General features: G+C 39.2%; 1 protein-coding gene across 2 annotated transcripts; it reads left to right on the forward strand.

Moving 5' to 3' along the window:
* Positions 1-260: 260 nt before the first annotated feature.
* On the forward strand, positions 261-25,709 carry hsf4 (heat shock transcription factor 4). 2 transcript variants are annotated; one of them, XR_011694550.1, is made up of 13 exons: positions 261-826; positions 3,508-3,616; positions 3,736-3,863; positions 4,979-5,103; positions 10,408-10,483; positions 11,385-11,452; positions 12,638-12,737; positions 14,380-14,498; positions 14,772-15,002; positions 15,321-15,438; positions 15,646-15,711; positions 21,294-21,485; positions 22,679-25,709. XR_011694550.1 is itself a non-coding variant. In XM_071505757.1 (13 exons), the coding sequence occupies exons 1-12, from the start codon at positions 701-703 to the stop codon at positions 21,351-21,353; spliced, it is 1,326 nt and encodes a 441-aa protein (XP_071361858.1). In that variant the 5' UTR covers positions 262-700; the 3' UTR covers positions 21,354-21,391; positions 22,679-25,709. The 2 variants fall into 2 exon arrangements, 1 of the variants encoding a protein (XP_071361858.1); XM_071505757.1 differs by having other exon boundaries at positions 262-826; positions 21,294-21,391.
* The last annotated feature ends 1,062 nt before the right edge of the window (positions 25,710-26,771 follow it).

A 26,771-nucleotide genomic window follows, 5' to 3' on the forward strand; every position in this document is an offset into this window, starting at 1 on the left:
ATGTATGATCATTTTCAGAAATAATAAGAGACCTGTCTTTTGTACCTGACATACAAGCACACTGAACTCTGCACTGTTCAATTTAACCAGTAGCCTTTTGATGGTTGGACAGTGGTGTATTATTCAAGCTTTTGTGTGGATGCTATATTGTTTTACTGGGCAGTCTCTTGATTGTCAGTGGGAGGCCGGGGGGCAAGGGGTGGGTGGGTGGTTGGGGGGGGCGGCAGGGTTGGGCTTGAATGGTGTGTGTGTGTGTGTGTGTGTGTGTGTGTGCTGACATGGACCTTCTGTGATGACATTCAGTTGGATGACTGGTGTGGCAGGGAGAACAGAGAGAGGAGAGCAAAAGAGAAAAAGAAACTAAAGCAGCCACAAAGATAGATAACAGGAGGATATATTAAACAGACAAATCCAGAGAAGAGGAACAGCAGAGAAAAAAAAAAAAGAGATCAGAGACAAGGTGAGTTCGTGTTGTCAGGGACGCACAGAGACAGTTTGACCGACTGAGATGGAATCGAAGAGACTGAGACAAACTTGGGATTATCAGTAACAGATCATCAGCAGTGGAGTTTCTGAAACATGGACTAGTCTGAGAAGCTGCACATACATACACACACACACGCACACACATACACACACACACATACACACACATTAGGCTTCCTGTTGAAAACGGTCTTGGCAGTGGACAGGCGTCAGTATGCAGGAGTCTCCAGGTGCCATGGGTGTAGATGGCAGCTATGCCAGCAATGTTCCAGCCTTTCTCACCAAGCTGTGGACCCTGGTGGAGGATCCAGATACCAACCACCTCATCTGCTGGAGCGCTGTGAGTATACTGTGTATACTGTGCATAGTACTGTAACTGTGTTTCTCGTCAACTTTATGTTTTTTTGTCAGGTAAAAAACTAGCTAAATATTGATACTCAGATAAAAGATCTAAAAAAGACAACCTGCTTGACTTTACATAAAGGTGTAAACAGACTGTAGTATGATATATCCTCTAGAATTAAAATGAAAACACCTAATTGGTTTTGCTCCCCTGAGGGAAAACATCACTTGCGGTCTTAAGTGAAGATGGAGGAAGCCCAAAATAGTGGTAGAAGTAACTAGATCACCTGAAAGGCCCCAACTAGACTTTAGACTATCTAAACACCTGCATACAACAAAGTGTACTTGTGAAGAGTTCACTGATTTTAGAAATGGTCCTATTATTGTTTCATTAATTGTTTTGGAGTGCAATTTTACAAACAAGTGAAAAGCCACCAGGATGTGTAGGCCTACATAAACCTACATCTTTGTTTTTCATATTGTGAGGCTTTGTTTGAGAGAGAGATCCATTTAACTGGTGTGTATCCTCTGCCAAAATAAACTGCTTTCTTTGGTGTTAAAAACACTCTGATGAGCATGCACGTACATTCTGTTATTGTTAGTGCTTTACTTTTGACCTTTGACCCAGGATAAAAGGCTCATTGTAAAATTCTTTGAGCTAAAAGGAGTTTCACTGTCACACATCTTACTGATGAATTCAATGTCAACAGTAACGACAGATACTGCAAAACGCAGATTTGATCACTTGACAAAATTAAAAATACACCATTTTTCAAATGATATTGATATTTGATAATATTGTTGAGATAATAGAAACCAGGGCCCAGATGTTGACATATGTGACACAAAGATGAGGCTTCAGTAATAAACTGTTAGAGGACAGTCTCTCTGTTCTTTGAAAGGAGACAAACACACAAAACAGATGCTGTCCAATCCCATGACATCTAGAGTGTGCAGCATCAGCTGTTGCATTGTCATACTATTAGTAGAGAAGTGAGCATCACTACATATAAGGTAAAAACAACATCTTATTGCAAATTGTCCAAACTTTATTCATTTCACACTTATGGTCCAAACGGCACTTACTAATTCATTTTAGCTATAAATAATATGTTAAGTATTTACAACACAGAACTGTTTTTAAGAGAAAAACAGAGCGACTGTGGTTGCTTACTAAGACTGGGAGAGAGAGCATGACTCATCATTCATAGTGACAGAGAGAAAGCGTTTCATTGGTTGACTGAATATGGCTGCTGATGAAAAGACCTTGAACTGTGGTGTAAAAATAAATTACCTCTTCATTTCATCATTCAGGTTACATTATTTCATATGTAGCCCCCATCCAGTAACAGGTGGTGGGTCATGTTGACAACAGTGATGCAGCACATTATCACTTGCAAAGTCTTGGTCAAAACAAATTGTCCAGCAGCAGTTTTAAAAGTCATGAGATAAAAATGTTGTGATTATCATCTCAGACCTCATGCCAGTAAATCATCAGGTTTAAGGTTTGTATGTCTGAAAAGTACAAAAATGAGCAGAAAATACCTTCCAACTGCTCATACAGAGTAATCTAAGGAAGATTTTCTCAAACCAATTCTGCTTTGGGTTTAAAAGTCAAACATTTCCTTTTACATTTACATGAACATTAGTAACACAGTTATTAATGTGCACTAATAATATTCATAGCCCCATTTCTGGGATATGAGGCAACATAATATTTGGGATACAAGGTTTAAGTAAAATACAGAGTAACCCGGTTAATACATATCCCTGTTCATGTGCTTAAAACTCATCTTATTAATTATAGTTGAATTGTCAAATTTAGTTTTTCTACTCATATTTTTGTTTTCACTGCTTCAGATAAAGACAGATAAAAGGGATCATAAAGTTGGTGCAACCCCGCTACAGAAGCACATTTGGGTTAAACCATATGATATTCAAATGAACAAATGGACTCACACTCAACACTGAGAAAAGCTAGTGAGTTAGTGAGCAGGTCAGAAATATTCTGTTTTTCCAGACTGTGCCGACCAGCAGCTCCTAAGTGCTCTCAGACAGTTTGTAATCAGTGGTTGAGTATGCTCAAATAATGCAGTTAGGTGATCAATACAATATTTGAACTCAGAGTAAAGTTTTATGACCCTTTTGAATGTTTTTCTCTCTCCTCTCAACCCCCTTCATTAGTTTGAAGAATTTGGCACCTTTACAGTGTATTTTAAAGGCATGTTTTACACAGCAACAGTTTTCTGCAGCAACTCTATGATAAAAGTTTTACATTCAGCTTCTAAACAACATGAAACTTTGGTCTTCTTCATTTTAAAGTGCTGTAAAGATAAAAAAAATAGTTGGTTCCCAAGATGTTTAGTTGACATCCAGACTGATCTGGACCAGTATTTATAACACATCAGAAAATGTTGTGTTGTCCGTCACACTGAGCAGTAGTTTGCCTTTGTTTTAGACCAGGATTTAAATTTACTAAGCCACTAAAAAAGAAAAAAGCTGACAAGTGAAGTTCACTATAAATGTGAAATCCATCATTAGAATCTAAGAAAGATCATTTGATCACATCCAGCTTTTATGTGTTATAAATGTGAAATCAAAACTTCTCTACACTGTGTGAAATATGATCAGAGATGCTTTTAACTAATTCTACACTCCTGACTATGTTTTCTATTTCAGACTGGGACTAGTTTTCATGTGTTTGACCAGGGGCGCTTTGCCAAGGAAGTTCTGCCAAAGTACTTTAAACACAATAATATGGCAAGCTTCGTTCGACAGCTCAACATGTGTGAGTACGCTCTCCTCTCCTCTCCTCTCCTCTCCTCTCCTCTCCTCTCCTCTCCTCAGTTCCAGTATTTATTGTGTATGTATATGTGTGCTTGTATATATGTGTGTGTGTGTGTCTAGACGGGTTCCGTAAGGTGGTGAACATTGAGCAGAGCGGTCTGGTGAAGCCTGAGAGAGATGACACAGAGTTCCAACATCTGTACTTCCTCCAGGGGCACGAACACATGCTGGAACACATCAAGAGAAAGGTATGGACACACACACACACACACACACACACACACACACACACACACAGTGTCTCAAGACAAACTGACCAGAAAGTGTCTTGATATAATGCAGGGTTTATGTAGGCTTTCTGTTGTAGTATTGGAGGATGTCTTTAACTGGATGCAGTGCAATGTGATGAAAGCTTGTGCGAGTGTGTTCTCCACAATAAAGCCATCTACTTTCATCAGATAGAGACCCCCATCTAAACCATTAAAGGTTAAAAGCTAAGGTTCAGATGCACAGTTGTTGTATACACAAGCACTGACTGTAGACTCAAATCTATTTTATTTTTACAGTCTGCAAATACGACATTTGTAAACATCGGGGTTTACAATCTGTACTGCACACAACAGCGTCTGCCCTTGGAATAACAAGAGGCTAAAACCATATTAGACCACCAGAATTTTTTTTGAGTTGTGTACCAACAGAAAGAAAAACCTCATTTAAAATCCCGCTGACATTTGTAATCACTCTAATAACTAACCTACCAACCTTGAGATTAGAACTAAAAGACAAAAAAAAAAAAAAAAAAAACTTTTCAAGAGGGTGTTGGTGAATTTTATGGATATGGAAAAAACTAAGTTATGCTGACATAAGTACCCATGCTTGTAAATTTCCATGGGAGGTGTAGTTTTTTTTAAGGCAAGTGTTGTTGAATTTTGTTAAAATTACTAAGGTTTTAATTTAAAAAGTGGATGGAGATTTGTCTAAGAATACAGACAGTAAACCCCAGGCCCCAGGACAACACGCTTCATATTTTCCAGTAAGATAGACGAAAGAAATGTTAAATGAGCTATTGGAGAAACTTTTGGAACAGATGCATGACTTCAACTCTCTGTAAGCTACAGCTTTGCTTTGAGCTGAAAGCTAATGTCACCATGCTTACATGCTCACAGTAGTATTATAACACCTGCGAAACATGTTAGCAGGTTTCTGTAAGTGTTAGAAAGCCACCTAATAGTTGTTCAGACCAAAGTACAGACCTAGAGCCATGCTGCTAGCTTGGCTGTTCACAAACACAGAAGGGGGGGGGAGGGGTTGTATTTGCTCATCAGAGGGAGTTAACAAATGAGGCTGTACTTTGTGCCCGCAGGTGTCCATAGTAAAGAGTGAGGAGACCAAAGTTCGGCAGGAGGACCTCAGTAAACTGCTGTATGAAGTCCAGCTTCTGCGAACACAACAGGACAACATGGAGTGTCAGATGCAGGACATGAAACAGTGAGTAGAGACACAGTGGGTCCTATGTTAACCAAACAAGCACTATGCACAGTTTAAAGTACAAAACTGGAGGTCCTCGGGACATGGGCTGTGTGGATGTCTCCAAGCCATACCTGCTATTTTTGTGCAGCAGCACAAAGTGCAAAGGGCTAACTGAGGGGGAATATAAATCAGAGGATGTTGTGATTAATAAATTCAGTGGTCACAATGACTCATCGCATCGAACAGCTGTGGCAGTCACAATGATGCATCCTCCTGCATAACGGAAGAAGCCTAGTTATAACCCTCCTGTCTTATTTTTACTGTTAAACCCAGTGAAAGTCAGTGTATAATTGTACTGTCGTAATCTGACGTGGCACCTCTCAAACTGGAGGCTGCAGATTTATCAGCATATCTGTCCTGCTGCATTCAGATGGCTACAGAAGAACTCGAAGAAGTTTTTCATACAGTATAAAGCAGCTGTGATAACAGATAACAGACGCTGCAAACAAATTAAATGCTATTTATTGAACCCAAATTAAAACGAATCTGTGAGCTGGGAATTTTTTTATTTAAATTGTTCATTACTTTGCATATGCTCAAAGTATTTAGTTTGCTCTTGTTGATAAAACAATTTGACTGGCCAAGAATGTAACTTCACATGTTATATCTTACTACTGGTATTTTTGCATGCTTGATACCAATCAATATGCTGTACTCAAAATCTGGTGCTGACAAAAGATAGATACCAGAACATACCAGATTACAGACCTGCCATATACAGGAAAGCATCACAACCCTAAGTTGTATGAAAAGTACTGTGTGACAAAGTTGACTGAGGGAGGTGACTGACTGATGCATGTTTTCCCCTCATCACTTACTGTAGCTGTACGCTCTTGGTGCTGAGACCATAGAGTGCTGCAGGACTTAAGTCCTGAAACCCAGACTTAAGTTAACATTTTGGCACTTTTTGGTTAGGTACCTGAAATAAGCTCAAGACATTTTCACGTTTTATTCTACCACATAAAACACATCCATAAATACTTCACTTGTGTTTTTTTTTTTAAAGCTTTTGCGTATGTTAAGGGTAAGAGTTAGGGTTTTTAACCCAAACTACTCACCTGTCTGTCTTTACAACCTTGTGTTTATACCTGCATTTTTCCAAACTATAGCTAACTTTCTAAGAGCTTCTGAAGAAGACGTAAGCACGCGAAACCAAATGACAAGTTGGAAGTTTAGTAGTGGTGACATTTAAGTCATAGGACTGTGGCGTAGTTCCTAACAATGGCTTTTCACCTCTGGCAATTGTATTAAGGCTTCAAAAATCATAAAAGTGGTGTTTTTTTGTGAAGATCATCTTGCTCATCAAAACCTGTAAGTAATCTTCATCTGTGACAGAGCTTATTTTCTGCAATAATCTGATGGGCAATGGAAAAATGCATTAGACTTTTTGTTGGAGGGAGTCAGTGCAATGCCATATTCCAGGTTGGCCTACAGAAATAGATCGTCCCTGCATCACAATTCATATAAAAGATTTAAACAGTAGACTCGGTGCTTCACAGATAGTTTGGTAAAAGCACTTGATACCTGGATGTCATGTTAATATGAAAGGTGCACAACACTCAGTACAGTACATTTCGAGGTCAGCACTCAGTATATACTGAGGGAAAAAAAAACCCTTGAACATCTGAGCACTAGTCCAAAATACCACCAACTCGCTTCGCACTGCCTCATTTCAATGACCCTTCCACCTGTTTGCATCTCTCCTCCCATCTGTGCACCATGCACTCTGTACTGGGCACCAAAATATCACACAGATGGGCAAAGCAAATGTTAATGTCAGGAAAATACCAAACAGTCGGAGCACTGATTGCACTGGTTGTTGTGCTGCCACAAAAATAGGGCCACATGTGTGCTGTGGCCCTCCAGGCCCCATTTAGAGCTGAAACAAGTGTTCTGTGTTAATGACACTGCCACAGCAATGGTTTAATGTACAGCAGGGCTCAATTGTAGTAACATGTTCTCTTTACTGAAAATATTTTACACTGTCCATGTGAATCAAGTAGAATTAGCAGGTTCAAATTCATTGTTTAACTGGGACAAGAGTTATGAGTTATCATGGCGCTCAACCCACAGATGTTCCAGGTAAATAGCCCTGCAGCCATCTGAACAGGAGGAGGAGCAAGAGTTAACGCTAGCTCACAGGTTTGATTTGTGTAAACTGGTTGAATGTTATTCTTTTAATGGCAAATTTATTTATAGTTTATAGGCTATATAGGCTAGTACATAGTATTGACTGACACAGGCCCCATGTTCATACATAATCTTTAGGCCCTGTCTTAAAAACCTAGTTTTTGGATTATTATCCTAGTGTTGAATTAAATTGTTATTGTTATTTGTTAGTATTATAAATCTGTGCAGTGTTTTGGTGTTTGTTAAGCCTTGATAGATCTGTTACTCCAGCTGGATTTCCTGGATCCTGTTTCATTATCTCAGTGGTACCTGAGAAAACACACTCTCACAAACGCAACACCTTGCAGTTGTAATGCAGGACTGTTTTCTGTCAGAAAGCTGGGGACCTAAAAGTGAGTAGGTGTCAGAGGGATCCCATGGGTCCCCTTACAGTTTAATGTGGCCATGGTATGTAAGTTATGAAAGTGAACATAAAAATTCTCTGGTGAGGTCAATTTGACATTCGACAGCAATTAACTAGCACATGGTCTCATTCTTACATTATCATAGCCTTTCCTGTGATTTCAACTGAAAGCATGATTATATTAAACAACAAAGAAAATTGCACTGCCTTAAAACTCACAAACACAAAACCAGTTTGGATGCCTTATAGTTTAAATGCACCCAACCATGCTATTATTTAGTCCTGTTTTAGGGGGAAATTTTCAGAACAGCAATTGACCTGTCTATTATTCATCTTGCTAAGTTGGAACAAATTATCCAGTGGATGAACTGACTTTTTCTCTAGAGGCCATTGTTGCTGAAAATAGCTGCTGTGTGTCTATTGTGTGATGAAGCTGCTTTGTGCTCAGTATTGTTTGCTAATGAGAGGAGAGAATGTTCACCTGCTCACCTGACTAACACACACACACACACACACACACACACACACACACACACACACACACACACACACAGAACAGTAATGACTAACGACATGCACACACATGTACGGCCATACCTGTGGGTATGGACAATGCTCCCAGAAAATATTCCACCACAGACTCTGTCTTTTGTATTTTATCATCATAACTTAAACTAGATGAAAGTCTGAGATGTGCACTTTTAAATTTCTTTACATGGTTGATACATGACATGAGCATGAATAATAGAAATGATGGTTACATACTTAGGTCTATGAACATGAACATGAGCATGAACATGAGGGGCTTGTAAGGCTCAACCTTTCAGCTGTGTGTGGAAAATTTGTGCGTACACTCAGTCAATCAATATGAGACCATTTAATACTAAAGAATAGATCACAATCTGATCTGATAGTGAGTTTATCACAGCCCATAAACACAAACTCACATGTGAACAACTCGTCATTCCCAGGCTGCTACTCTGAGGTGATGAAAATTCTTATTTTACAATTACAGAACCATCTGAGAAAATCAACATGAATTCAGGATGATGATAACAGCCAGCTGTACTGTGTATTTGGCTGTACTGGCATTTACAATTGAATGATCACAGAGGTGACTAAACTTTACTGGCACTGTTGCCCACAGCCCCAGTCCTCAGTGGGCTGGCTTATGTCATTGTTTTGCCAAAATCCAATTGTTTTGGAAAAGCTGCATTTCGGGAGGAGAGAAATGTAGTTTTATTCTGGATAGAGGGCTGAAACTAAGAAAAAAAGATGTGTTTACAAATGTAATGTAATGTGAACATAGGAGTAAGAAAGAGAAAGGACGATCAACATTATAGTAAATAAGCCTGATGTGCTGTAAACCATCTTACACCAGGGGAATTAAAAATAACCAACTCTCTTTAGAATAAACAGAAGGTGGTAAGCACAATGTAAAAACATCACTCTCTGCCAAGCAGACCGAACAGGCCTTGTCAGAGTCCAACAGTGTAAGACACCAGCATAAGCAATACACAATGACTAGGTTTGACCTGAAAAATTGATCAGTCTGGCGTGAGCTGCCAGACCTCATATGTCCCTGAGCAGCTCATTCACAACTCTGCCTTTCAATTGCTTGACCCAGACCTGGAGAAAGAACACATCCAACACTGGTTGTGCCAAAGATAAGACAGTTTACCAACAACAAAGATATTACATGTGAAGTTACACTGCGTGAAGAGTGATTAGAATGAAATGAGCTGCTTTAAAAGCTGTGCAGAAAGAGATCTCAATCCTCCTCACTTCCTGAAAGTCATGACATTTTGAGGGTTGGGCTCAATATGCACTTAATAAATCCTAAAAACACCGTCCTCCCTCTCCCAAGATCACAGCCTGCCACATCTCTCCAGCCACCACATATCTCTGACAATACTTTTGAGTAGCCTACTTGGGAATTAGCAGGTAGGGTAATTAGCAGCAGAGTCATTTGCACCTACCATGGTGCCATCACACAGTGGGACACCCAAAATCACTTATTAGGCTCTTATGTGTGTCTCTCAACAAACTGGAGATCACATGTGCATCACCTTGGGGTGGACCGTGTTGAGCTCTCCAGGGGAAAGTGGGTGTTTTGAACACAGTAGCGAGTGTCGATAAACACGCTGTGTTTCCTCACACGGTTGTTCCCTCTGTGGGGGTGTGTAGTAGTGGCTGACAAATAAAATAAAGCTCTGCTGGTGCGGACTGTTTGTGACAACCGACTCTGGGCAGAGGAGTAATATCACACGCTCTCTTGTTATGAACCTATCTGTCACAGAGAACAAGTAAATGAGGTTTATATTTCATGGAGCAGTGGCGAGGGAAGGTCACAAAGTGCTGAATAGGCACGATCCTCAGTGTCAGGTTAGTGGGTGACACCTGTAATAAAAATGTCCTAGAAACTAGACTTTTAGAGCTGAAAGCCATTGCCTCTATTCATAGATGGTCCACACTAAGGAAAGACGGAAGAACTCATCTCACTCCCTACACTATGTGTAAACCCACAGTTTCATTCAATTTGGGCTCATTTTAGTAGTAATAGTTGAAAATCATTTAAGTTCTGGGGCTCAGAATGTGTGAATAGGTGAACGGTGATGAATACATTTAAACGAAAAGCAGAATCAGGTGAAAACGAAAACAACTTTTACACCAAATCAAGATTCCTATTAAACGTGGTCTCTCTGTCATCTTCTTCCCCCTGTTTGCAGGCAGAACGAAGTGCTGTGGAGAGAGGTGGTCTCACTGAGACAGAACCACACACAGCAACAGAAAGTCATGAACAAGGTCAGTCTGTGTGCGTGTGTGTATGTGTGTGTTTGTGTGTTTGAATGGCATGAGCAAGAAGTCATGTCTAAGTCGAACTGGGTGAAGTGAACCACATCCTGATCTGATCTGTCTGTTCTGAAGTGTTTTACACTGCAGTTTGAGCATATGCACATATTTTCATCTACTCAATATCATGAAAAGAATCGCAGGTATATTTTTGTAGCATCACTACTTATTGTGTTATCTTTGTGCTACGATTACAACCACTACGACTGCAACTATAATGAATGCAACAGCCGGACACCTGCAGTTGTGTGTAACAGAAAATCACTTCCCACTCAGAAGATGATGAAGCTGTTTTTTTCATCCTGGGATCTTGATGCTAATTAGGTTCCCTGTGAGACTGACACACAAATATCTGTATTGCTCTCATGTGCTGAGAGATTAAACTTTGTTTAGTGGTATGTTTCGTCATGTAACCCAATGTTCTGATTGGTTCAAACATTAACAACAAGTATATTTATTCAAATGCTCTACTTGGATCAAAAATTTTTACTAGCAGTTGTTTGCAACATTTCAAAAGTGTCCACCCTAATAAATCCTGCTATGATTGTTCATACTCTTATGTGAAATGTTAAAAATCTAATTTTCTTTCCTCATTGTTCCAGATGTATTTTTTATTACAACTGCAGTATATGGTAGACTCCAAAACGGTTCAATGTCTGTTAGGCTCTCATATCACAAGATGTCTAACATGTTTTGATTAGATGAAAAAGGGTGGATCATGTAATTCATTTTCCTGTTCCTGCTTTTATGTTTTAACTAGAATATAATAAGACATTGTGTGTGTGTGTGTGTGTGTGTGTGTGAGACCAAGTGAAGATGCTGATTCATGCTGTGCATTTTCTCTCTCCGCCAGTTGATTCAGTTTCTGTTCAGCCAGATGCAGTCCAACACACCCAGCACTGTGGGCCTAAAGAGAAAGCTGTGAGTACAGGCACGCACGCACCCATGTGCGCGCACGTACACACACACACACACACACACACACATACACACACAAACAGTGGAGCAATCAACAAAAGTGAGACAAACAGGGCCACAGAGGGGCAGAGGGAAGGGCTGGCTCAGCTGACAAACTGAACAATCTAACTCAACAAGCGCTGTGAATGGAGACAAGTGCTGAATCAGTCAGTCAGACACACACACACAAACACACACACATTCACACACAGTGAAGGCAGAGCAGAGTGCGTGACCCTGCTACAGCCTGTGTGTGTAAAATGCTGGTTCAGCTCTGCCGCTGAGTGTGAACAAGGCCGACGTGAGAAAGGAGAGGCACGCTGGAACACAAATATGCTAAAGAAATCAGGGTCAGTGTGCTACCTGGGACAGAAGTCATTTTGCCCTGTGTTTTACTGACATTTATTTACGGCCTTCTCGCTTTCATTCTCTCACTGAATGTCTACAATCTGTGTTTAGCATCTCTACGATCTCTACCCACTCTCTCATGATGCATTCATCCCCTCACTCCCCCCCCCTCATTGTCCGTCATTTCTGTACCATTAACTATCTGAACAGGCAAAAAGTGCTACAAAAACCTTGAAAAACACTTTGAGTCTACTGCCATGTAGATGTAACAAAGCTAATGTCCGAGGCTAATGCTAATGTGTTCACAATGGCAATGTTACCATGTTAAGGTTTAGCAGGTATAACATTTACAATGTTTACCATCATTTAGAGGGTTAGCATGCTAATGCTTGCTAATTAGCAGCAAGTATTTGGTCATGAACCAAAGTGCTGGACAAATTAAAACTTTGACCTGACATTAGCTGAAAAGTTAGGAGATTCCAAAGAGTCCAAAGGATTTATCCTGTGGTTGCTGTGGTGGCTTAACAGCAGAGATATACAGCAGAGTGGTAACGTAGTGATATAAACCGGAGACACACTTTTAGTGTCATTATAGAGTAAACATAGAAATCTAACATTTGTGCCATTCAGCACCTTAAAAAACACCAAAAATAAACTGAACAGATGTCTACGCAATAAACCTTACATCCGTAATCATTATTATTCATTAATTAGTCAGTACTCTGATGATGATGTTCCGCTGTCTTTATAATTGTTATGACCCAAGATGTGTGACTGATTGAAAACGTAATTTCGCTGCAGGCCCCTGATGTTGGATGATGGCTCTCCCAGCCCTCCTGCTTCTAAGTTCAGCCATAGTCACCAAATGGAGCCCATGCATGAGCCCTTCTACATTCAGTCGGTGAGAAAATTCACAAATTATACACCTAATGTGTTAATTTACCAGTGACAAATCTAATGCTGCTTCTTAACACCTACAGTGAGCATGAATTAAATTAGTAAGAATATCTTAATTTTGGTTTTTACTAGAGTAGTAAAACATTAAGCTCCTGTATAGTAATTAATACTCTGCTGCCTTTCTCAATGACACATTTTGCTGTGAACTATAATTAGTAAACCACTGTGCTGCTGACCTTCCACACTGAGCACAAATGGTGCTGGCAGCCAAAGGCAGTCAACATCAGCTTTGTAGTCACTGCCTGGTGCTTGTAAGTGCTCGGCCATGTTGGGATTTTATCTTTGAACCCACTTGATTTAACACATACAAACATTCCTAATACAGAATAAATAGCATTCTTCAGCATCTCAAGAAAGTGTACTTGACACATGATATCCACAACATCATAGTGAATATACTGGATACAGTGAATTTATATAAAGGACATAAATCTCTGTGAAGGCCCTGCAGCCACCAGTCTCTGTAGCTGTTATGGTATATTAACACTAGAGGGAAGCAGCGCGCAGTGACAGCTTCACAGCTACAGATGTGCTGTGTGTGACTGTGCGCACACTATACAAGCGAAAGCCTCGGACTGATGTAAATTGACTGTTTTTGTACATGGTTTGGGAAGAAATGTCACACGAAGTCTCTCCTACAAAGGCAAAGAGGGATAACTACAGGTTTGGTAACCTCATACTACTGAGCAGATAGAAACCTTGTAATGCCTTCATTTTAATGCTGACTATTTTACCTCAAAAGGTCACGGTCATAGACTATAAATAATACCAGGTATGCGCTCTCCCTTTGCATAAGCTCCAAAAAAATTCACCACCTACAGGTCAAAGGGTGTTATTCCAGCTTTCCTTCATCCATTTGAACTATTTTGTTAAAGTAAATTAACTTAATTCTTTATTAATCATAGTTTCACAGGGATTAATTGTTATCATTATTTTGCATTTGTCTACACTTAAAATATATATTGAAATGAATACAATGAATCTACAGCTGTTTTTTTCTTCTTCTTCTTCATGACTGTAACTGTTGTCTCATTTATATGTGTGCGATATCAATCTGAATTACTAAAATGTTGCTTTATCAAAATTGATTTTTCACTTACAGAGAGAACTTTAGTTAAGGGCTTCCCGGTGGCTGTCTCCCAAGCTAGCTTTAGTTTACCTCCCTTACTTTAACTGTTTAGCCGTCTATTTCTCTGTGACAGTGCTCTAAGTGCAGTAATGAGTTTTATAGCAAAGATATTAGCAAGACAGAGTTACTGGGTAGCGCTACAACCAGAGTAAAATACCTGTACAGACAGAACAAGTTTTGGTTTGGCTTTGGGCTTTAGCTAATTTGCCACCAAATGCTGCAAATTCTGTTTTCCAGAAAATTACACATTTTTATGGCATAACATTTTCAAATGATAAAACTCAGGTTTTGGTTTTGCAGTAACTCAGTTTTTACCACATACAGTATACATGTGGAATATAGAGCCTCTGTAAATCTCTGATGTCACATTACCAGCAGCTTCATTCATTTTTAAATGAGCAACACAGTGGAACCAAGAAGAGAAAAGTTACCTCAGTCCTCTCCTCCTCGTCCTCAGCCATCCAGTGACACTGCTTCTTGCTCTACCAGCGGGCTGACAGGAGGACCAATCATATCAGATGTTACTGACATATCTCAGGCCAGCATGGCCCTCCAGATGCAGCCTGATGAGACCAGGTGAGTGATGGAAATGCACTATTAGTATTCTCCAATATAAAAGCCTACCTCTGCCATCAGATTCACATCTACTGCAGCAACTTTTTTGTAGAATATTTTGAAAGAGGTCATGGATAACGTATAATAATAAAACTTTTGTTAGAGGCAGTTTGCAGTATGGAGTTGTGTATGTACATCATTTATTGTGGCATTGTGAAAAAACAGACTCTATTTCAATGTTTTCTTGGCCCACCATTGCTACTTTAGACTCACAGTATTTGACTCTTCTAATAGGGAGAAGTGCATGATGCTTATCAAAGAAGAACCTGTGAGTCCAGGAGTGAGAGGAGGAGGAAAAGGAGGCAGTGTAGGGGCAGGAGAGGCCGTAGCCTTGACCTCCTCCTGTGAAGTGTGCACCTCTGAACCTCCTGTCCTCCCTGTTGCAATGGTCCAGTCTGTTCTGGAGGGGAGGGGCTCTGCAGCCTCTGTGGTGGAGAGGAGGACTAAGAGACCCGCCCTGGACAGGTAGGTGCTCAGATGAGATCACAGGTGAATGCACACATAGCAAATGCCATGTTGGGGGGTCCGGATGGCTGAGTGCTGAGGGCCATATGGGTATAATGTGCAGCGGGTCCCTGGTTTAACTCCCAGCTGGCTGGACCCATTACTGCATATCTCTACCCCACTCTCCTGCATGTCTTGTCTCTCTTTACTTTCCCTAACAAATAAAGGAATTAAAAATAACTTTAAAAAGAAAAGGCCATGTATATTTAGATGCTTGAATAGACTTAAAACTGCACATTGAAGTAAGTAGTGACCCTGTGTGTCTTTGTGTGTGTGCAGAGTGGAGGTTTCAGATACAGTGGAGAATGTGGATATGAGCCTGGAGGAGCTGCAGCAGCTGCTGCTCAGGAGCCATCAGCAGAGTGCTGTGGAAGCTGGGACCAGCACTGTTATGGATGTCAGTAGATCTGCACTGTACAGAGACATACAAACAGAAATATACTGACAGGCAGCTTTTTCTATTGCAAATAGACTCTATGACTGATATTTAACATTTCAAACTGGTAGTTGTATCTGACATTTTTCAGACACAGCAGTCAATTAACTGAGCTATTATTTAACGATAAATGAATTCATTCTCTTTCTCTCTCCTGTGTCTCTGTAGCCCTTCAGTTTAAGCCTACCTCTGACTGAATGGAACTTCACAGAGATGGAGTCCAACCTCAAATCAGTAAGTCACACAGTGTGACAGCTATATACTGTAGATAACAAGTGAACAGAGCATCAAGGATGAGTAACCACCTGCACCTTTAATCATGCTACATGATGGCAACCCAACATGTATATGTGTACACATCCCCATGGAGTTTCTTTTTAAGACTACGCCAGCAATCCCCATTTGTTAGTGAAGTGAATTTTTATGTTCGCGACCAAAGGTGGAGGTAGGCAGATTTTTTTTACACCACCACAAAAAGTCTTATTGAGGAGTTTTTAATAAGAAATTTATTGTCTGCATAAACTGATTTTTTGGCCACCTGGGGCACTGCAACACAGCACTGACATATCATCAAGTTATAAGGTTGATATGATCAACGTGCTGCAAACGTCAAGCAGTTATTAACAACATTAGCATTATTTTGTAGTCGTGTTTACAGCCACCTGTCGAATTTCAAAAGTCAAATATTCACTCACTCTTAGTTTTGTTTTTTGTTTCCACAAACTCCTTAAGGAAAAACTGTACATTGGAGTTGTCAACATACAACCAAAAGAATTAGCTAAAAGATGCTGACACATTTTATAGAGCTGCGGAGAACTGCAGAATCAGGTGATAATGCATTGCACTGTGACTGGTAGATCCTTGCCTTTTGGGGGTCCTTTAGCCTCAAAAGAACTGTGCTTGAAAAATGTATGGTTCTGTGTTGGTGTGCATTTTTTGCTGCAGGCCCAGTCTGCGTGACATATCAATATGTCTCAAGGATTGTCAGATGCAATCATTTTATCCCCATTTTATTCCAGGTTTCCTCAGCTGTGAGGTAAATGGATAAATAATGGTAATCTACCAGGAATGTGTGCCTGCATGTATTTGATTGCGTCAAATGCTGTTGCATTTTTTTGCAGCAGAAGCTGAACTTGGTTTTTTGATGAAATATTACTGGCAGTCTGAATGCAGCTTAAAGCAAACAATTAAGACCCACTGATTGCACAGACACACTGTAGATGACTATGTAAACAGCACTCACATCAGTGCAGTGTGGAAAAGCTCCACCGGGTGGGGGGTTTCTGCCAAACGAGAATAGTGTTCCAACACGCAGCTGAAAAAAAGAGTCAGTTGTGCAGCTGAGGAAGAAGATCAAACTGTCCAATGTCACAAACACACTTAGGATCTGGAACAAAACAAACTGCGCCATTGCTAAAAAATTCTACACCCCACCTCCCCTCTCACAGCCTCAAATGTCAGAGAGCCCACTGCTAAAACTCCATGCTGGCCAAGTCAATCAATAATGTCGCTGAAGTCTGATTTTCTGGCCGCCTTGCACTGAATTGACAGGACAGTGAGGCTGTTCAGTCTGTCTTGACATATTGTAGAGCTTAAATACTTTTCTATGTGCTTTGTGAAAACAGCCTATAATAGTGTACACTACCACTCAAAAAATTTGTTGCCATCTGCTAGATTGCCTTTAACAGCTGAAGTGGAGAGAAGATAGGATGGAAATTGGTTCTGTGACTGGTTCAATCAGTGAATGTTTGTTTGCCTGATATGTCATGTAATTCTTTCTCATCGTTGACCCTGATCCGTTAGCTGTCTCTTGAATTGTCTCATCTTTGGCCCTCTCATCATGGAAATGCTTTCTCGTCCTGTGCTGGCTCATGTGTTGTGGAAATTGGATGCAACATGTGTCACTATTGTCACAGAAGTGGTTCCACAGAGAAACTCATGTTGAAATGCACCAGTGTTGGCAGCTTCCAAAAAAAAAAAAAAAAGTAAATAAAGAAAAATATTTGCTGAATGAAGAATATTTCTGTCAACAATGCACTGCAATATGTTAATCCAAATAGTGAGAAGGACAATTGCACTGAGAGACTTTAAGTAGCTCTTAAAGTGAAAGAATCTGTCTTAACTGTTGAAGACATAAGTGTACTTACGCCTGTGTTTTTCACTGCAGATCAGCTGTTTGAGTAATTAGAGCAAAATAAAGCAGTGAAATTATTGAAAATATATAGGTCGGTCTCACCTGCCTGGTGGGTCCTCACATCTCTGAAAGTGTTCCGAATAGGTATTGTTACATTTAATGGGCCACATATTTGAATATTAAATGGTCATGTTTTTCTCACCTGAAAAAATATCAAAATTTTACGATACAAAAACAGATGTAGGATGAAAATTATAACAGGATTGAGTCTGGCTCAAATTGTCCCCCCACCAGCATCCATCCTGGGGCAGCCAAGGAGACATGCTGGGATTCAGTTTGTAAAGTGTCCACAGCAAAACCCTTCCAGTCATTCAGACTGCTGGATATAGACTTCAAATTGGAACAGTACTTGGATTGTGACTGATGACCTTTTTACAAGTCCACAAAAATGCAAGTACAAGACTGAGAAAGGCCTAAAGTTAAAATCACAACCTGTTATATTTACTTATCTGTTTTTAAACAAATGATATTTAACTTGTTATTTAGTGAGCTTTAAAGGTGCTAATACGGCTAAATTTTGATTAGCTGCCACCCCCTGCTTCTACTATTCATGCAATGCCTTCCCCAAAATGTCAAACTGTTGCTTTAAGGAAAGGCCACAGGCTAAGTCAACACCTAAAACATTTTCTGGTGCCATTTATTTATTAGGAGTCCTTTTTAAAAGGTGTACGAGGTGTAACTAATAACTTTAATGATGGCAATGAATTACTTATAACGTTTTTATTAATTAGTTAATAGCTATTCATTAGAGCAACTTTAAGATTGACAAATCTCTCGTGCTGGTAAATCATTAATAGTTAAATCATTAATGAACATTTGCAAGTTTCTTACTTGCTAATTTGCCATGAAGTCTGCAGTTATAATATAAATGTCAATAAGTGTTATAATAAGGGTAGATAACATCGGTTTTGCAGTGTTAGAAGAGCTATTTCACTTATAGACCATCAGCCAGGTACTCACCTATTAGTAAATTATGGGAAGTCAGTGATTAATTATTTTGGCAATAATTCATCATTTTAATAGTTAGTTAATAAATGTAGCCCTTTCCCAGTTGATCAGAGGTCAAATGATCCGCTGGACGGGTCCACCTGATTGAATCAAGTTAAAAAGACAAAGCAAGCGGTTCATTACTCCTAAATACAACATATGAACCCCGATGATTTATCAGATAGTTCTAGAGGATTTTCTGTTGAATATCATAACCATGTCCTCTGCAGAGCCATCTTGATCATATCATTGGGAAGTCTTGATCCTAACAGCTGGGCTGAGATAATAACAAAGTCCTTTTTATGCCTCATGTTTTTGTAAGTGCTTCAGTAGAAGTGGATCATAACATGGCAACAGCTCTTGTGTAGCTAGAAAAAGTCATTATCATCCATAATCCAGAGCTGTAGTCATCTTTCTAAAAGGCAGATTTCTTGATGCTCGGTGTACTATCTCGTTCAAAAGAGAGCTCATTTCTCCTCTATCCGAGTTTGAATTTGTTGGTGCAGCTGACAGTCAATACTACTCCCACTAATTAGAGAGTGTTTCAGGTTTTTCCACTTCAAGTTACAGTCTGAGTGTGTGCCTTGGTGGCCTCATATTCTGGTGATTTATCATACGCTCTGCCATTTACCCGAAGATATTTTGTAACCAAGCCTCTCACTTTTTGCTCATGAGGGAAAATCTCTATTCTTGACCTCATACACTGAATATTATTTAGGCATCGCTGCGTTAGGTCTGTCTCTATCACTATCCTCTGTTCTCTCTGACTGCAGTCTGGGCCCAGCAGACAAATTGTGATATTCCTCCCGTACATTCATATCTCTTTGTATTCCCTGCTGGTGCCTTCTCTATCTCTCTCTCTCTTTCCATCCTTAGCTGCTTCATTACTGCTGCTGTTGCTCTACAACCTTACCTTCCTTGTCAGGCTACACTTCCTTCAGAGACAGGCTCTATGGAGCAGATATACACAGAACTGTTGACAGATGAATGTAGCTTACGGGAAGGCACTTTAATGCGAGAGGATGTGGTGGATAAATGAAAGTAGAAATTAGTTTTAATGTGGCTATAGATATATATATTATTAAGTGTGATTTTTTTTATAGAATAACATTTCAGAGAGTTAATACTAAAGTGTTGTTCTAAAATTAGGTTGTTAGATGCAGAACATTTACTGTCAGAGGTAAAATTCACTCAAGTCAAAGTAATAACACCATTTCATTCCAATCTCACTTTCATTTGAAGAGTTCTTGGTGACTGTAAAGGCTGGATGCATTATTTGGTAAAACTAATAGTAGCTGCTGGGTAATGCATTCCTTATATTCAATGTATGAAACCCACACTGTTGAATATGTACTGTCAGGAGAGAAACGTTAGAGGTGGATGCATTATTCAGTAGAACTGATTTTGTAGCTGTCAAGATTTGCATCCCCTGTTATTTTAGCCACAAAATTGGACCTAGGAACAACAAGGAGTAAGATCACTTTAGTCAAGTTTGGGCTCATAAAATATTAAGAGGTCTATGATATATTCTGGGGCCAGTCCAAAAGTCAATAATAAAATTTTAAAGTCAACTCTGAAGCGTAAAGCCAGTGCATCGACGCTAAACCAGGTGATCCTGTTATATACATTAGCTGCCAGCTATCAGCTATCAGCTGCCATCCCCGGCTAGCATGTTGTTTGCTGATGATTTCAGCTGATGTTATAGACATAAGTGAATACAGCTTGCTTTGATGGGGTGTGCTAGATGTATGGCAGCAGGTAAAGGTTCTGTGGAGCCTTCTTAATGTCAAAATTCAGAGTTATAAGGTTGTGTAACTGCACGATGGAACAATGCATGAAAAAAAAAAAAAGACTGAACAGCTTTCACTTGTGTTGCAGTAATATTTGACCAGGAGTATCTATACTTTGACTCAAGTAATGGAGTTATGTACTTTGTCCTACTCTGTTATCAAGTCAATAGGGCCATCCACTGGAGTAAGCAGATACAATGTCAGACTGGGTCATGCTGCCAAGTATCTGCTCTATGGGATGGAAATCAATAAACATTTGGCACATTTCTCTGTAGTGATGACTGCTAAGTGAACACATGATGAAAATATTGGTTAATAGATTTTACATCAGGTACCTACATTAAGGAGTTGGAAACAAAACTGCAAAGCTAAGTTTAAAGTTTATTGACACTGAAACATATTTGCTAACCAAAAAGTCTTTTATTTAATTTAGCTGTCAGTGTTGCTTTTACATTTGTTTGTTTTTTCAGTGTCTTATCTCTTCCCTCATCTAAAAGTCATATGTTTGGTGTTTTTACAATAATATTGTCACTTCCTCTTTATTCAACTCACCTCATCTTCTTTCTGATTGACGTTCAATTCAATATGATTGATCAGGAGGTTTTTAGGGGTTTGTAGCTAAATCCAGATGTCAGAGAAACCTTTGAAATCATTGCTCACAGGACAACATGAAGCTGAAAATTACTGATGAATGTGCATTGTCACAGTGTTGTAAAGTACTTTTGCTCATGCATTTGTTGTGTTTACACATAGTATAGACAGTAAGCTTTTATTATTTGTTATAAAATTGAGAGTGGAGTACTAAATGTTTGTGTGTGTGTGTGTGCACATGCTCTCCTTTATAGTACATGTTCCAGAACCAGGAAGCGGAGGCTTTCCCAGCTGCTGGCTGCGAGGAACAGTGACTGATCAGACCTGTGGACTGTCCTTTCTGAAGTGGAAGGTAACAATCCTGTGACTGAATCTGCTGGTGAAGCGGTCTGTATTTTCACAGCTGGAGGACATACTAATCCTAAAGTCATCAAAGGATTAGGCTGGTAATATTATATATTTTTGTTAATTTCAGCAAATCCCATGAAAACACCAAAACCCAGAATGTTTTTTTCTGCCATTGTGGACCAAGACCATTGTTTCCTTCTGAAAATAGAAATCTTTAAAACTGCGTTGTGAATGTATACTTTTATTTGACTAAAGGATAATAATTTCCTTAAACAGCGGGTCACTGCAGCTTTTGACAAATGGATGTTGATTAATGCACTGATGAGTATTCATGGCAGCATGACAGTGTATTGAAGTGAATCAAAATCAAATGCCCATGTTCATGATAATGAAGGAAAATGTCACCCACTTCAACAGTATGGCTCATTCATGTGTTTTTAATCTGTGTCACACAGGAATCCACAATATTAGGCTTTGGCTACACAGGCAGTACTAGTTAGTAAGGTCAGGTTATTCTTGGTTTTAATCTTTTCATGGGATTTGCTGACAATATTAAAAATATAGACTATTGTCAAAACAAAAATACAAGAGAATAATATCTTGGACATCATATATACAAGCAACTAATTTATTTCCAAGACACCAGAGATTAGTCCAACTGCCTTCATGAAGCTGCTTTTCAAGATAATCACATTGCCATGGTAACAAGCAAACATTATGCAGGTGCATTTTAAGCAGTTGTATTGTAGACATGTGGCAGCCCTGCCATTTATGTATTAAAATACTGTAGTTAGAGCATTAAAGTTCAAGTTTGACTTAGATCAATACTTATATATGATTATTCTTTATATCCATACTGGCCATTAAGTAATCATGTACGGCTGTCTGTTCTGTTCCTCGCTGAGCTGCAGCACAGTGTTACCTCCTGTTAGTCGCATGTGAGCACTAAAGACTTCATTTTTTGCAGTCTAGTCATGTCAGGAAGGGATCAGCATGGAGAGGAATGATGATTACAGTTGCCAGTAACTCTACATATGGCATATAATTATCTGAAGACATGAACAAATGTGGAACTATCCTTAAAATGAAAAGGTTCTTAACTCCATCTGTGGTCTTGGATGAGTGTACTGTTATGTTTGCCTGGAGAGAGAGGAAAACTGTATCCACACTGATCCTTACTGAGGGAAATATAGTTTTGCTGGTGTATTTTAAACCTAGAGTTACAGATTATTATTATTATTATTGTTGTTGTTGTTGTTTCCTGACGCTGCTACCTTGTTTCTCTCCTCAGGCCACAGAAGCTGCTGTTACCCTCATTATTCCACTCTGCATGAGTTTGATCCCACGGCCCTGCCAGGCTCTTTCCTACACATGGCTTTATTTCCATTATTTACACATCCACATATCTACAAAATGTAGAGATGTAGAGTCATGTAGAGATAATGTGGATTTTTTTAATGAACTGATCAGAGCTCACATTTCCTGGTTAGCTGACTGCCATTGGCTGTATCAGCTATTGGCTCTGTGGGTACGACCACTGCCTACATTGGAAAGATGCAGGTCTAAGTAACCAAAAAAAAAAAACAAAAAACGTGTGTTATGACATTATTATATCTAGACTCCAGTATTAAGCCAGCTGGATGCAGACAGTGCATTCGTGGCTCCAGCACTTTAGTCTTTGTGTGAGAGGGAGTTCCTGCTTGTGGAGGTGATTTTTTTTCTTCCTATAAAGATTCTATTACAGATGTATACACATGAATATTTTTATTATTTTATGCTTATTACAAAAATACTGTATTTGTATTCAGGGGAAAAAAGTCACTGGGAGGGCACAGTAGAATATATTACAAGTTATGTGATTTTTTTCAGTCTGTGTAAGGCTCCTCACATAATTAATGCATTTGCATCATGATATATGTGTTGAGACAGATGAGAGGTACGGTCACCTTCGTGATATGAAAGGTTCCAGTGAGAAACCTTTTTTTTTGAAGCATATCATGGTTGGAGGTTGTACATACCTGAAGATTTATCTAATGTATCTTTGCACAGGCTTGACATGTAGCCAGAGACTTAGAGTTGCTCCCCTTCTGTCCATTTAAATGTGAGGTTTCAAGTAGATATTAAAAAGACTTCTCATTTGACAAAAGCATGAACACCACTGCATTTTTGCACAATCCGTATCACTAGTTACATATAGTTATGACAAAAGGTCAATCATTTTCTGTTTGTAGATGAACAACACTCAATGTTGCTCTACACATGCGTGTCCAAAAGAGATACCGGCCTCAGTGGCAGGGTTTTCTAAAGCTTGAAGGCAAAATTTAGTCTTTTATCATGAGGTTTCTGAATGTTACTACTGTTGTCATCTGGAAACACAGACCACATTTTGAGTCAAGACATGAGAACTTTCATGAGTGTGCGTGGAACATAGAAACTCTGATAAACAGTCAAGACAGTGGGATGCTGGTTTTCATACTCTGTAGAAAAAAAAAAACAAAAACAAAAACTCAACTGTCCGGGAATCAGTCTTTAAAAAGTCAACTATGTTTCATTGGTGGGGTGGTTACTTGAAAATTTAATCTGTTATAAAACCATGTATACCTGCTTGACAAAATGCGTATTAATTACTAAAAATCAATAACAATTCTAACTGATTATGCCATTCGATATAAAATAGTCCCCAGCACTGGTTGCAGGCAACAGTTAAAATATTAACTTAGTGCTAAATATACTTCCGGGAAACCTCCTGGAGATGAGTTGAATTGTGCAATACTGTACAGAACTGTGAGAACTTACAAAATTGCAATACATGGATGACCATAGGAATGTAGGAAACGACAACTGTGAGTGGTGGACTGGAACACAGTGTAGTAAGATGCACTGCAGAAGGATAATGTTAACCTGTGAATCTAAAGGCCCTGCTAGCTTCTTCACCCTGAGTCTAACTATAGCCTCAAATTGTAATTCAATTTCTGGGGAGGCACATCTCACCTGCAATGTAGCCCATGGTGAGTCTATGACCAGGCTGCTGCAGCTATTTACGTAGCTCTGTAGCTACGCCATCACCCCTTAATGCAAAACTATAAGGAATGGATCCACTATTAGAAATGCCTGATGAATGCATTTTGTCCCCTCAGCTCTCTCTTTACACTGATTTAGACCAAAAGCATTTGAAACACCTGACTGACCAGCTGAGCAGCAACTCCATCTTCAGGGCTACAAGCTGCTGCTGGCAGGGCTGAAATTTCAGGTAGTGATTTGCATTAGCTTTTGGAAAAGGGCAAAGCATTGCATTTTCTCAATGATATACTTTTGAATCTGTTGTGAACTTCTACTGCTATGACTACGACTACTATAACCCTCTCATTATTAATAGTTGCTAAATTAATAGTGTTGTAAGTTTTCATCTAGATTAAACACAGTGTGATTCTAGAAAATAAATTCCTTAGACATAATTAGATCATGATTTTTTCATGTATGCATTAGGAGATAAAGAATATTCCACTAAACTATGAATGAGTAGCTTGAAAAAATGAAAGAATGTGTTCATAATATGTAGACTTAACATTATATTCAATTTGTCACTTAAAAAGCTAATGCAAACTGCCCCTTGCAGATTAACATTGTTGTGGCAGACCCTCCTTCTGTGTGCATGCTTTAGGGAGAAGGGAGAAAAAGCAAGCTGTGGTGTATAACAAGTGAAATTGCACTAAAAGTTACAGTTGTATGATATTTGAGAGTATACAGTACATTTTAGAGATAGCATTTATTCTTGTTCCTCATGATAATATGAGTGTTAATGATTTTTTCAAGGAGTGATAAATACACACATTCAGTTGCTGTTGTGTTCTTAATTTATTCTGTTTTCCATTTTAATCATTTGCACTGGAAATAAACAGATGTGTGTTCAAATGACATTTATGCTTGTCAGGATTGCAAATAGATAAAGAAGTATTTTTGTTCACTGAGTGAAAAGATATCTGCTGTAACAAAGCCTGGCATCCCAAAAGCACCTCTGCACTATGAAAGGACAACACTTGCCTACATCAATATGTACAATATATGAACAAAAATAGACAGTGAAAACCTTTCCTGCTAAAACAAAGTACAGCTGCTGTCAGTGAAGACTCAGACATCTTAGTGCTTAGATGCTTTTGAAAGTGGGCCACAACCTGCTGAAAATGTGAATTGTTTTAAATGGTTTTTTGCAAAGACTAAAGTGTATTGTTACACAGAGTCACAGAAACTGAACATGTATTCCACCTGTGTATGAAATATTTAAGTTGTTAAGACAAATAAAAGTGAAAGAAGGCAAACTAAGAGGCATTTTGATTTCTCTCTTTGAATTGGTGCTTGAATTTGAATCTGTGAATGCATATCCATGTGTTACCTCTTCCCGCTGTTAGGCTCCATACCTTAACTAGGTTTCGGTCCGGGCCGCTTTGCTGAGGCACGATAACTTTGCTGGCAGCAAACACAGTTTCTGGCCTTTCGACACTTTTATGCCGCCATCCTAAGCTTATCTAGACACTTTTTAATGACTACCTGTGGCATTTTACTGTGGCTGCAATAGCATGTGGTACCTTGTAACTCACAGACACAAGAGAGAGATGCACTTCCTTTAACCAGTCCAAGACCACATCACACCCACAGGTTACCCACAAGGCCTCTGTTCTTAAAGGGGAAAGCTGGGTTAGTAACACTTATGCGTGCAACTGACGATTAATTGTAGCTGGGCTCAGACTACAGGATTTTTAAAATAGTTGATTTTAAAATCAGGTTGCATCACATACATGAGGATAAACTTCACAGAGGTTCTTCTGTCTAATTTGGTTTGCTTTCCACAGCTGGAGGCAGCTCATGACCAGTAAAGGAATGAAGATAGATGCTGAATTCTTTGATCTAGACTTTTAATGGCTATTAGCTTTGCTGTGTAGCAATGGACTTCCACTGTTCCACACTTTCTTATTCTGAATAATGTCATAAATGAAATACATGGTTAAAGATAACTGTCATCACCTTCATTACCTAAAAAGCACAAATCAAAACCTTTGTTATATTCTGATTAGTTTTTTCCACTTCTGCCTGTTTAGTTTTCCTACTCTGTTGTTCTCTGTAATGTAACCTAATGTGGAAAACCATATTTTGGGCAGCAGTACACGAATAAAGCTATTATCTTTGCAGTGGCCTCTGAGGACAAACAGCTGAGGCTGAGATGGGGTCATCTATAATAACCACAGCAGTTTTCATTTAGGAAAACCAATTATCTTTTGTCCTCCTTGTGGCACAAAGAACCAGCATCTGGCCTGAGGCTGCAAAGCCGTAGTGTGTCCTTTTTAAGACGAGTCTGCAACAAACCTTTGACAATTATTTCCAAAGCTGTC

The sequence above is a fragment of the Trachinotus anak genome, unplaced genomic scaffold (assembly GCF_046630095.1).
Source record: "Trachinotus anak isolate AG129_WGS33_773 ecotype Australia unplaced genomic scaffold, CSIRO_AGI_Tana_v1 ptg000002l, whole genome shotgun sequence".
Classification (NCBI taxonomy): domain Eukaryota; kingdom Metazoa; phylum Chordata; class Actinopteri; order Carangiformes; family Carangidae; genus Trachinotus; species Trachinotus anak.

What these genes read in the sequence shown, in the direction of transcription:
- hsf4 (XM_071505757.1), top strand. Translation starts at nt 701, where the DNA reads ATGCAGGAGTCTCCAGGTGCCATGGGTGTAGATGGCAGCTATGCCAGC. An exon ending in CGTTCGACAGCTCAACATGT is followed by an intron (nt 3,617 to 3,735) that starts GTGAGTACGCTC and finishes GTGTGTGTCTAG; the next exon opens with ACGGGTTCCGTAAGGTGGTG. An exon ending in TGGAACACATCAAGAGAAAG is followed by an intron (nt 3,864 to 4,978) that starts GTATGGACACAC and finishes TTGTGCCCGCAG; the next exon opens with GTGTCCATAGTAAAGAGTGA.